Here is a 14082-nt window from a genome sequence, read left to right on the forward strand (position 1 = left end):
TTTGACACCTCCTATAAATTTCAATAATAACATAAGCTTTAGATTGTGCCGAACATTTGATGCTGACGTATATTTAAGTTGAGCCTTCTGTGTTGACACAGGCAGCTAACAGCCAGTGAAGGTGACAGATGTGTAAAATAGCAGCCACTTGAGGCTAATGTGCAGTGTTTGTGGAGAACACATACATGTTGAGTGACCTGTCAACACTGCCTGTAGTGATTTACTCTGTCCGTATAACAGGCATGTTGTCATGCTGCTGGAATGCTTGTATACTATCCTGACCCTCTATACGTTTACATGTTGGCAAGTCCAATAATTCTCACCTACTCACACTGTAATGCTGTTTCCTGGAAGGCTGTCAGACAGTACAAATAATTTTATGATAATATAAATGTTATTAGTGCTAAACCTCTGTAATGTAATATGTTCTTATTGATTTGGTTCATGTGATTTACAGAAAGTCAAGTGACGTAATGCTACACTAGTTCAGATCATGATAAACTAACCTGATTTGATTTAATGAAATACTTAAATTAGATTACATACAACAATTCATGAATGAGAATTATCGTTATTGCTATCATCAACATTTGCTTGTACTCTGCTGGGTAGCTCTCTGTGTGAACAGGAACTCTTATGTTTAGCAGACTTTCACTGGATAAATAAAGGTTAAAGGTTATAACAGCTCTTATCGTCTCCTAATTTAGCTTTGAGCGTCAGCAGGCCCTGGTGCAGGAGCAGCTGGCCCAGCTGGCCCAGAGGGAGAGAGAGTCAGCAGCAACCAAAGGCCTGGATGAGCTGACCCCTGCCCTCATCATTGAGAAAGGAAAGGCCCATGAAGAGCACGAAAAGGCAAAGACACTGGTGAGTACTAGTTTCTGGATCTATACCAGGAGTCAGAGCTTTACTCTCCATTAAGTCTGACTGGGTCTGATGAGCTGCACTTCATTGAATTTACACTTTGTCCAAATAGCAGGCCAGCTGTGTTACACAGAAGATGTTACCATGTAACCATGTACTGTACCTTAAACAAGGAGTTCATCAAGCATTTGCTAAATCAAATTAATCAAAACAACTATTATTATTTTCTTTTGTCCTTTCCTTTGTTTTGTAATTGTGCTTTTGAATGCTGCATGAGACAACGGCATTCATCCCTTTACACATGTTATATTTGAATAATGCACACATTTAGTCTACAACTTCTTGACCTGGCTAATTTTTTAGTAAACCTGTCTTGGTAAGTTACATGCTACATTCATTGGCAAAAAATCAGTATAAAATTTTTTGGGGGAATTTGACATTAAGATGTAAGTGTAATAACATTGATGTTGTCATACAGAGACATTTTTATTTTACCATTTTAAAGTTTGAAGACAACTTGTCCACAGTTCACCACAGTTTTTCTCAGTGACGTCTGAGACTAAGGGCTGAAACAGGCAAACATTTGATTATTTTAAACATACTGTATATTAGACACATATTCCAGACACTTTAAATTGTAAGATTTTGTATAATAAGAATGACCAGATTTATCTGTTAAGGCCAACAAGCAATGTTCTAAATTCATCATCGGACTTCATTAAGGATTTTATCATACATATTCTTATTTATATTACTTTTCTTCAGAAGCCTTTTGTATTAGTCAACGGCACCCTCTACTGTTCAGACTTTGAATGGCACCTCTTGGCTGCAGCGCTGGTGAATTGTTGAATTAATGGGATGTACATCTACAAACCTGGTTTCTTATTGCAGAGGACAAACCAAACACATTTTTGTTAAGTTGTTAGTAACACTGAAGTATAATCGCTTATTTCCATCAAAGTTGCATGTTTTACATGCATTACTTTACCCTGATTAATCCCTGCCCTTCAGCATTTGCCTGGCTTTTAAAATACCATGTAAAAAAGAAACTTAGAATTTGTTTCTGCTGCTCGATAAAGTGATAAAGTAAAGGGCTCTGAGTATTATGTGATAGCTCTGCTTGTTAACACTGACACGTACTTCTATCAAATTCAGATTGATAATGAGTTAACGTGCAGTTTGTCGGAGTGAGAGAGAGGTGATTTCCAGAGATGTTTGTATGTTTAACAAGTAGGTGAGTGTGTTAACCCTTGAGGGGCTGTTTCTGACATTACTCACGTGTATATTGATTAGCAGTGATCTATTGCCAGTCATTAATTTGCGACTGTTCCTGGTGTTTTTTTCACCTGCTTCTCACTCAAACACTCTGCATTTCATACAGCCCTTTCTCTCTCTCCCTGTCCTCTCCAATTGATTTGTCCTGCAGTGTCTTTTCTGGTTTTCAGCCAGCTGTAATGAATACTGAATGAAGCCGCTGGCTTGGCTTACACTGATATGGGCTCCAATCATTTAATGATGTTGCATTGCAATGTGAAACCGAACACCCTTACCTCACAGCTTTGTTTTCTACCTTTTCTGACATGACAAGTCAATACAGCTTGTCAGTGTGTGTGTGTGTGTGTGTGTGTGTGTGTGTGTGTGTGTGTGGAAGGATTTGTCTGTGGTTGCACAGAGTAGAAAATAAGTATTGACCCAACTCTGTCATTGGTGATTGGTGTGTTTGACAGGTTTGAGCGTCTTTTTGTCAACGGCAACAACACTTTTTGGATTAAAGGTTTCTTGTGTGTGTGTTGGTGTACTTTTGTGTGTGTGTGTGTGTGTGTGTGTGTGTGTGTGTGCAGATACAATTGAGAGGAAGCTTGGATTTGTGCCAGGTCTAGGTGTAAAGCAGAATCTCACTTGTACGTTTAAGTTGAAAGAGGGAGGAGGTTTCTGCTGCTTGTAGTTGTTGATAGAATTGAAGTGGAAGAACCTAGACGGCACATAACTCCCCCATTGCTTCTCTTTTTCACCCTTCCCTCTTTCTCACCTGTCTTTCTATTTCGGTCCCACCTCTTACTCTCACTTTTTTCTGCCTAACTGTCTAACACATTCATTGTTCCCAGCTTGATGTCTCCGCTGTCAAAAATATGACACATACTTAACAAACTCCCCAAAAAGACCCAGAAACTGTGACATAATTCACTCCTAAAATTAAAAAGAAAGATGTGCTTGTTTTTTATATTTTCTATTGCATTGCTTCAGCTTTTGAGGTGATTGAAAGTACCTGGGAGACAAGAGCTCCGCCACTATAAAATCGCTGCTTAGCAGGTGGGCTTCTCTCTCTTCTTTGCATTTACCATCGACCTTGCATCCCCAGGCAACAACACAGCTGGAGGCTTAAAGAAAACGTCTCTCCACCTGCCTCTCTCTCCCCATTCCACTTTAAAACGCTCTGCTTTGAGTAGTTTTGGAGCTGCCTTTTTCCCGGAGGAGACACACACAGACATACATTCACACACAAAGACATATATAGCGAGGACCGCCTCTTTCTATTTCTCCACATGCACTCCTGGCTCCCCAGCAGGTAGGCTGTGTGTTAGTGTTGGGGTGAGGAGGAGGTGAGGGAGGCGTGGAGGCAACACCTGTCAGAGAAGTGAGCTGCTCCCCACACTGCCTCAGGCTGCCTGTCACAAACACTCACATTAGCCATTTACTCCTGTCTCTGCGCCCACTGCCACCACCGGGACTATTTGTGTGTGTGTGTGTATAAATATATATATCTGTGTCTGTATGTATCTATGCGTGTGCATACCTGCGCATTAAAATAGGCTCTGATTTGATTTACATCAGAGGAAGGTGTGCATGTGTGTGTGTTTGCAGTGTTGTGGCAGATATCTGTCTGCAAGTTTCAGTCACAGGTGAATATTGTATTTTTAAGCTTTTTTTGAACTGTGACATCATAAGCGTGACAGCATCGCACTTCTTCTTCTTCTTCTTCTGCGTACAGCCACCCACCTTCCTCTCATTCTTAGTCACTGCAATGTCTGTTTTCATTACTAACTTGCACCAATTGGCTCTGTATTGACAGCATAATTGATGGAGAGAAATGTTGTGGTTTCAGAGAGGAAATAGTGCCACTGAAATCAGGATCAAGTGCAGAACACTGGCCGTGACTAATAGTTTCAGACTATCCCTTCACCTTCACTCCCCATTTTTAATTAAATTTGCACAGCTGATATTAAACACACACAAGGAAATGTGGCAGCCTGCGTGCTCCACAGTATTTTATTCAAACTTTTCGTTCCTACTGCTACTTCCGCTCAACATTTCCCCGTCATTGTGACGTGTGTCAAAAAAGCATATCCCTCTTGGTTTTTTCGACATGTCATCCTACCTTATTCTGGGACTACATTCAGGCCTAAAAAGTTACACCTTGATTGAAGACACAGAAGAGGCGATAAGTTACATTAACACCTAGTCTCTTCTACCCTCCTTTCTTTCATTAGCACCTTCTGTGTTTGTTTTCTTCCCCCGACTATTCTCTCTGCCTCAGAGGTGTCATTCGTGCCACAAATAAATGCTATTGGTATGCACAGGCACTCAGTGCTGAGCAACTCACACATGCATACACACACACACACACACACACACACACACACACACACACACACACACACACAGATGATAACAAGCATCTGCTTTAAGCCAGTGAACTTCAGAAGCTTCCCAGTTGGGTGTGAAGAATAGACTTTACTATCTGTTAGGGGGTCGCGGGTGAATGTTTGTGACCTGTCACTTGATTGCTTTTAGTCTCTTGCATTAACAGCTAGCTATCTGCTGTCGGGATGTACAACAACATTACAGGCTGCAGTTTTAATTCAGACCAGTGTAGAAAGAAAGACAAAATTAGAAATAAGCATATCAGATATTATAGAGGCAAGCAGTCATTCACACAGCATTTTGGGGGTTTACTGTCCTCCAAGTAATAGAAAATCCTAACAATTCTTATTCAAAGTGTGCATGTAGTGTAGAAGATGTGCATGTTTTATTGTTATATTCATATTTGAATGTCTGAATCGTCTCAATTTACCTTAATTTCCCTCATCTCTTTTCTATTCTACTCCATCCAAAAGTTTATAAGCCCTGGAGGCCATTTTCATATCAATTTCAGGGTTGAAAATAAGCCACTCTTCATGCGTCATGCCGCCTTGCTCCTTACTCTTCTGTTCAAACCCAGGAGGGATATCTCCTTGACTCCTGGAAACTTATCATTAAAGTAAAAAAGTTTAGCTAAATCAGTTTAGTTGAGATTTGATTGTAATAAAGCCATACTACTGCAGGCTCTATGAAAAAATAAATCAACATCCTTTAATTAAATAACGATATCTTGATTTTGTTAGTTCGACAGATCAAGCTGAAATGTGTGATAAAACGTGATGCACTCATTTGGTCATTCCTGATGTCCCCGTTTTCTCACACCTCCTCTTTCCTTTAACAACCGAGCCAGATTGTTGAGTAGGCAGTTAAACAGCAAATCAGGTAGTTTTTCCGTATCATGTATGTAATTTAATTTTTATCATTTCATCTGTTGATGTGTTTTAATTTTTTTGGGGTGTAGTCAGACCCACCCTTGTTCCTTTTTACCACATGTTACCTGTGGCTGCATATTTTGGGTGGTTGGATGAAGTAGACTGTCCGTGTGATGAGGAAACAGGATGCAACCCTGTGACTAGTCACTAGATGGCATTGTTGAAGCATGTTTGGTTGGCCAGGGGATATAAAGCAGGATGGATGTGTGCTCTGCACAGCAGCATGTGCTCCTGGCCAACATGTTCTCGCAGCATTTATTCCTCCTCTGTCTCTCATCACTTTATCTTTCTCTCCTCAACCCCTCAGTCCTTATCCTCAGTGTGAGTGTGTGTGCTCGTGTGAATGATGACTCAGAGAGAAACATCTGACACTGTCCAAAAGAAAGATGATGAAAACCAGGGTGAAAAGCCCAACATTCATTAAAGTCAGACCTGAGATGACAAACACTCCCACCACTGACCACCACCACAGCAGATGATGCCACACATGTTCACGGTATTGCCCCCGCTGCTGTGTAGAAGCACCAGGAAATGACACTTGACAAGGGTGGAAAATGTGTTTTGCACTGAATATGCAGCCTTTCAGTTGCAAGATGTTCTCGCTAACCAGCAGGCCCCCCTGCTGTCTAAGTCTTAAAGACATTTGTCTGTGATCACAGAATATAATTCTCTGCAATAAATCTGCGCACTGTTGTTTAAGCTAATTCCTTTACGCTTATTGATTTCTTTAAACATTATGTTTTTTTAATTGGATGTCTTGTATTTCTCCATTATTGCATATATTTTTGATATTCCCAGGTATTATTTAATCTGTGTTACGTTTAAAGACTTCATCACACACAAAAAAAATTATTTGAAGGCAAATGCAATGTTACTATCCACCATCTCACCCCTGCTCACTGAACAAGCCTGTGGTTACATCAATCTGTCAATTCATATCTCTTCAGCTGCCTTGACTGTTTGCTTTCTAGCGCCAGATGGACATGTTGGTTGAGCTGTATTCAGCCAATCCCAAAATAATCCCTGGATGGATTTTATTTTTTCACCCTTGACCAAAGACGACAGCATATACCTAAAATAAAAATCATGAGACCATTGTTTCCCAGCAGATGATAGCACGTCATTGTTGAGCAGATTAGAAAGCAACACAAATCGCACAGTAGCGAATTCATCATCCAGTGGAGTGTTGATATCTGTTGAAAAAACTCCACAGAAATAGAAATCTGCATTTGCATCTCAGCTTGGCATTTGCACACACATGAACATAAATTGAACCCATTTATTAATGCTTTGTCCACCCGGTCCTTTTTTATCCATGACCCACCTATGAGACAGGGCTGAAGGGTCATTTTCACCAATGCACGATAGCAGTCAGCGGCCAGGGCAGCGAGCACATGGACGCATTAGGCCAGAGAGCACAAGAGAAAGAGAAACATGGACAGGGACGGGCTGCAGGAGCTGAAAGGCGGAGAGGAGAGACTTGGAGCGTGGTATAGTAATAGATTCAGATGTCTGACTCCGACAGCCAGCCGGCTAGATAGCCAACACTGCTTGTTAGCCAGAGACAGAGGGTGGGAGAGGGGAAGAGAGGGAGAAGGGAGAATCCAGAGGAGAGGGAGAGAGGAGAAAGATGGATCAATGAAAATAGAAAATGAAAAACAAGATATATGACAGGGGAGGAAGGGAGGTTTACATTGAGACTGAGTGGGTGAACATTAGCCCTCACCATAGCAATGGCTTTTGAATCTGAAAGTGTTGCGAACTGAGAGGGTGCACATATGCGCACGCACACATAGATATAAACTCTGAATTTCTTTCACATAGAAACCGACAGGGTAAAATACAACAGTGATTCAGACACACACGTTCACACATGGCTAAACCACTTGTTATCAGCTAGTGTAATCACAGACTTGACATCTTTTCTGCATGTTAAAGCAGCTAAGCCCTTTGTGCACGCACGCACTCGCTCACACACACAGACGCACACACGTACAGTACTCCCCCGTCGTCTCGAGCGACGGTAATTGCTGACGAGCAGAGCGCTCACCGGCTGAGGAGATTTTGATCGGTGCACAGCGGTAAGAGAGGGGGGGTGGGAGGGGAGGGCGGGTGCCGAGCACAAATCCTGTCGGTTCAAAGGACAAATGTGTAGGAGTTGAATACTGCTCCCATCAGAGAGGAGTCCTAATGTAATGAGACAGCTGGAAAAGACTTAATATCCAGAGGAAAAATAATGTTTCCCAGATGCTTGTTCAAATATAGGGAAATCGTAGAAGAGTCAGAGGTTTTTGAATTAAAGATAAATCTCAATTAAGATATAGATTTCTTGTTCTCTAAGCAATTTGGTAGTCTCTTTAAGATGTATTAAATGCTGTCAAACATAAAGGCAGTGAACAGTCTGATGTTGCCTGTCTAATCTAATGACACTGAATTTGATTGGTGCGACATTAAGGGCTGCTTTCATTATCGACGGATATGCAGAATAATCGATAAATCCTTTGGTCTATAAAATGTCAGAAAATAGGGAACAACATCCATCCCATATGTCCAAATCCAAGGTGATGTCTTCAAAAGTCTTGTTTTGTCAGTCCAATACCCAAGATGTTCAGTTTAATATGATATAACACTGAGAAAAATAGGAAATCTAAATTTGAGGCTGCAAACAAAATGTTCTGCCATTTTTGTATGAAAAATAACTTGAAGGATGAAATGATTATCAAAATTGTGATTTTTCCATCGACTGACTAATCGGGTCAACTAATTGTTGTGCAGCTGTAGCTCCAGTTTATTTTTAATATGCTGATTGACACAGTAAATCTTTGGTATATTTGCCAGTGAAAGTAATAACTTACTGAAGCTGTGGAATTTAAGTGGGGGGATAATTTTTTTTTCAATCTGAAGATGAAACAAAGTCCAAGCAGAGTGCAGCCAAGTGAAACCGCACAGGTGGTGAGGATGAGTAAACCCTCTTGACATGTTCCTGTTGCTGGGTTAAAACAGTAAGACCTTATCAGAGCCCAGTCCGACCCAACTGTTCCTGTCGATAAGGTGTTTCCAGGGCAAAGAAAGTTGGATCTCTGGATTTAAAAAGTTTAACTCTGTACACTGTCACTATTTTAGGCTACGTGTAAAGAAATTGGCGCAAATGATTGAATGAGTGACAGTAAGCACATGAGAATATAGAAAATGCCTGTAGTTATTGTCTTTCTTTCTCACTACTGTACTTGTTTTTTCTCATATTCTCTCATTTCCTTCATCTTCACTCTCTCCCTCTAGTTCACCTGACATCTTCCCCATCCTCAGTGTCGTTTTTTTTCTGCCTCTGTGACAGTCTGTGGTGGGAAAACAGGCTGATGATGAAGTGTTAATTCATTTAGCCTCCCCCGGCTATGTGACGAGAACACACATTTAATGAGCAAACAGCTAGACTAACCAATTCATGCCTCTGGTATTTCCACTGTACCATGTGCATGCTGATGTGTGAGATCATGTGTGTTTTTTGCCTGTGTGCAGGTGTGTACATCACCCACAGGTGTTAGTGCGATGATTCATGTATAAGCATTTAAACTGCTGTCCTGTTCTCCTGATGAGGAATGTATGTTATAAATCGCTTCTAACACGGACAAAGAGACCTTGGAAAAGCATCTGTTAGTGAAGTGTTGGCAAAACCAACTTAACCAATAATCAACTGCCAGTGATTAAGATCAAAGTTTATTTTCATTATTGAGTAATATGGCCATTTCATGTTTAATTGATTAATCATTTAGTCTATGAAATGTTTAAAAGATGTAGATATAATAAATGACATAGAAAAGCAGTAAATCCTTATGTTTAAGAAGCTGGAAACAGCAAATGTTTGACATTTATGCTTGAATAATGTTGATTAATGGCGATCAGTTTCCTTTTAATCGACTAATAAATGAATCAGCTTATTGCTGCAGCTGGAGGTGGAAGCCTTACAACCTTAAGCAGAAGTACAACATCACCTGAGTAAAGGATACACTGTGTATCTTCCTTTAAGCAGTGCAGGAAGTGACTACCTTGTTTTATCCTCAGGGCTTGCTGGAACTGCACAATCCCTGATTCACTTGCTGCTGAGATCGTTCAGTGCAACTGCAAAACAGTATGTTCAACTGCCATGCTAGTGATAGCTGCTGCTGTACATACTTGCTGTCTTTGACACGTTCTAGACATAACTATACTATATAGGCTGTGAATTTTAAATTGGAACAGATTGTTTCAGATCAAATATTTATTTAATTTCCTATTTGAATTATGTTCCTCTCATCACACAGTATGTCATATGTGTACATTATTTGATGCCATACACAAAAGAAGTAGTCAAGTCATGGTAGCACAGATTTTCTGAATTATGTAGCAGATTTGATCAAATTTGATGACTTGTGGATGTACATCTAGATTTTGCCAGAATGTAGGCTTACACAGAAAACAGTGGCTGTGGGTGTTTGGACGCACATTGTTTGTCTTCGGTGTGTGTTGGTTGTGTCCTCTTTTGTCTGTATGTGTGAGAGAAAGGAAACACAACCTACTTGTATAAAACGCCCAAACCAACAAAAATAATTTGCTCAGTTTCTCAAAAAATTGTAGATAACTGTTTGATGTTGAGTTACTCACTCATGAAGGACATTGTTCAAAGATGAAAAACGTATTCTCTGCATTATTAAAGCATGTAAGCATTTTAAAGTGAAACAGAAACATACTAGAGATTATTGAATGCACATGCTTCACTGTGGATCGTTTGCTGCCTTCGAGGGCAAATCCACACAAGCTAAGCATCAGCATCGACCAAACGGGAGCTGAGGTGAAAGCACTCAGCTGTACCAATGGCATTTACTGCTGGCACACATGATGAATGTGTGCGCTGAACTTATTCCCAAAGAGATATGCCAGGAAGAAACCTGTCAGTGAATTAGCTCATATTCTCTCCTCCCTGCCTGTATTTCTGTCTTTCTCTCTCTCTCCCTAATTAAAAAGCCAAATCAGGAGTTTGACTGTACAAACTGTCTGCCAGTGACTCTCCAGCCTAATCCTCGTTTTAGCCCTCTTTCCTCATCTCACTCTCTCCTCTCCTGACTCCAAGTAGAAAACCACACCAAAATCTTTTCTCCCCAAACACATAGATTTATTCAAATGCTGCATTTGCATAATTCAGTATTTACATAATTGATTTCCAAGGAAGCATTTTCTTGCCATGTGAGGTGCTGTTGGAGACCAAAAGGTCTCCTCATCCTGTCGCATTTCTGTCATTTTTTCTCTTTCACTCCCACACACATGCACAAACACACGGACAGACACGCACACACTGTTGCCAGACCACTGAGGTTTCAAGTCTAAATCAAGCATGAAGCATTGCCAAGCTGGTGCATCTGGTGACCCTCATGGTACAACGACAGCAAACATGATTCAGCTGAGCATAGATAATCAAATGTATTGAGATCCATTAAATCAGTGTGTTTTTCTAGAAGGGCCGTCCATTAATTTCACTATGCTAGTAAATGATTTGGCCCTTTTAACCTATAAAATAGTTTTGTAGATGCAGGAATGTTCCGGTTCTGCTGGCATACAATGCGTGGCTCGACCATAGCTCAATTTGTTATTGTGAGATAGGGCTTATTTTAAAATGATTTCTTTGAGAAGGGAAGCTGGGTCCATGTGCCGATGCACATGATTCATACTTTATGATTGTGCCAACAGTACATACATTTTTAAGCAGCCTAAATTTATCATAGGCTTTATGCCTACACTGTTGTTAGCACTTATACATGCGGTGCTGGCGGTGGAGGATACAACAGTATCCTAGTAAACACAAATACTTCTTCAGCTCACAGCTGTGTCTCTGGGCTAGGCAGAGTGGACAGACTGAGTGTCGGCAAGGAGGACCGCCCCGCCCTTCACCACAAGCTTGAACGCAGGACTTGGTTTCGGCAAGGCAGCGTTTACCACTTGAATGCTCATGGAGCGACATCCAGCCTGTCCACTCTCTCTAGCCTAGGGATACTCAGTGAAAAGCTCTGGAGGAGGATTATAAACAAAGAAGAGCAACAGCCGGCCGGTCAGGAGGGACTGCAACAGCTAAAGAGGTCGGTGTGTTTACTGGGAAAACATCTCAATTCCCTGTATTAGCACTGCTGCTGAGCACCAGAGGAGAGGCCCTTAGTGATACTACCAAGTGGTTCAATCAAATTTGTTGCGGTCTGCCTAGATGCAACGCAGAAGCATAAATTAAGCTTTAGACCGGGATGAAACAGATTTCATTGATGCACAAGGAAAAGTGACAGAAATAGTTGCAACAAGAATGAAAAAAAAAACAACCCTGGTCTAACCTCTGCACAGCTGACCAGTTATGTAAGGAAGTGAGCGTTAATGTTGGATCGTCGGTTTCAGAAAGTTACAGAGGTGGTCAGAGCTATTTGACCATCTCAGAAGCACTTCTGAAGAAGCATACTGGCTGCTTTAGAAGAAGGGAAGAGACATTTCTTACTGCACGTCTTATGAATTGAGCAAAATGGAGAGTGGTTAAATGGTGGTTGTTAAGATTGTTATTGTTAGCTTAATTTGTTTATAATTCTTAGTTATAATACTCTGCTAGGTACACTGTCCACGGTTAATTAAGTTTTACATGTACTGGCAGTGTAGAATGAGAGATGTTTTGTCAATGTAGTATCTTCACGCACAGTTTTTAAGGTGTCTTGATATCTGAGTTTTATCGATACCTACAAGCCAATTAGTCCCTCGTCTTCTTTGTGTTGACCAAGGGATCACTATTAACTTGATTGATAATGCAATAATACCTCATTTACGAGCTTTATCTCAGTAAAAATCTTGGTAAATATATGAGCCTTAGTCTATTTGGAATGCTTTCCTGGCCGTGTTTTTGCTAGCTCAGTTGATCCAGACTCTTAATGATCAGACTGAGGCTGCTGACTGCTAGTCACCAGGGAGCTCAGAGCCGTGAAAAAACAATAAGTGGATGTACCTGAAATGCCATTGTCCGCTATGGCCCATGGACTGCACCAAACTGCTCAGAGATGTGTTTGTCTGCATCTGTATCACAACCAGCCCCTTTACTTCGCTTCTAAAGTCTATCATCTATGGAAATGGGACCTCCACACTCCTGTGAGCACTCTGTGGGGGTCTACACACACACACACACACACACACACACACACACACACACACATATTAAGTTTAGGGCCTGCCTCCGAAGAGCAGGGAGGTTAAACAGATGGCATTGGCTGTATCCGTTACACAGATTACCCAACACACAAACACTCAGAGACACACACGTTCTGCAGCTACTGGCTTTGTGAGTTCACCTCATTTAACTGAATGGTGTTTTTATGAGGCATGGCAACATTAGAGCCACCCACCGCTCTAATCTGTCCTTTTCCATTCTGAGTCTAACACTGGACTGGGAGCGCTTGGTTTGAAAGTGCAAGGTTAGATGCACCCATATATGGTGTCCTGTTTGTCTGTTCTGTATACTTTGACTCAGTATTATTTGATTTGGTGATAGAAGTGGTCCAACATGAATAATGCTAGTTGTGACCGGCGATGTGCATCTAAGAGCTGTTGTAAAATTGACAATAAACTCACATCTGTGTATAGTTGCCTTTTAAATATTAATGTGTTCTTAACACTTGAACCTGAAGTAAAACGAGACCACGAAAGCTTTCGCTGGTAATGTTTTCACCTTGTGAGTCTAGGGGTGGGACAAAATATCAATACAGCAATGTACCATATCGTAATTCCTCTTGCAATACGCTGATCAATACAATGGTGCCAAATATGAATATTTTTCTTAAAAGATGCACTTAAACAGATCCCCTTGACAATTTGACTTAGCTAGTAACTACTTCATAACTCCTGTAGTGTAAACTTTTGCAAACTTAAGAACTGATTTATCACAATTGGTCTGTTGCCAGTTTATGGCTATTTAACATTGGAATGATGAAATTATTGAATATTTGAATGATGAAAAGTTGCAGTCAGTGTGTGTCTGTGTGTTTGTGTGTGTCTGTGCGTGCGTGTGATAAAGAGGCACTCAGCTGTGACACCACAATGCAGTGAATAAATACATACTTCCTGCAGTTTGTCTTTTAAGGGGTATTTTTGTATTCTTTGTCTTTCAATGTATCCATTATCATAGAATCACTTTTTCGTGAGCAATGTATCATGGATCGTATGGTATCGTGACCTACTCTGTGATTCACACCCCTATGTGAGTCTGCGTGTGTCATCATAGCAAATTGTGGTCCTGTAGACACTTCTTGTAGCTGGAACCACCACCGAGGCAGCTTTAAGTACTTTGCCAGGTGTTCATATGTCTGTCTGTCTTTGGACAGATATTGTCAACGTGATAGTGGTACAACAGTGCACGAAACCTTACAGATGCCTAGTTGAGATGAAAATGAATGCTGAGTTCATGGTCCCATGCAATGATGGAGTGATGAGTACTCGTGAGTCAGAACATTAGCATGTTGAAGGGCATCATAGCTGGTGATGGGCTCTAGTTATTATTGATGTAAAACATTTGTGTTTGGTTATTATTGTTGTGTTGCTTGATTTTTATGAAAGCAGTATTTTCACTTGAAGACGTACTGAACAGTGATTTGAAAACAACATT

The 14082-nt window shown here is 40.8% G+C and overlaps 1 protein-coding gene across 3 annotated transcripts in view; it reads left to right on the forward strand.

The window, feature by feature from the left end:
• Positions 1-14082, forward strand: part of chchd6b (coiled-coil-helix-coiled-coil-helix domain containing 6b) — a 55152-nt gene that overhangs the window by 1797 nt on the left and 39273 nt on the right. For all 3 annotated transcript variants that reach the window (XM_084348045.1, XM_084348046.1, XM_084348047.1), the window contains exon 4: positions 708-864. In XM_084348045.1, coding sequence (XP_084204171.1) covers positions 708-864 — 157 coding nt within the window. The remainder of the gene's footprint in view (positions 1-707; positions 865-14082) is intronic.

This window comes from Pagrus pagrus, assembly GCF_965226575.1.
Source record: "Pagrus pagrus genome assembly, chromosome: 3".
NCBI lineage: Eukaryota > Metazoa > Chordata > Actinopteri > Spariformes > Sparidae > Pagrus > Pagrus pagrus.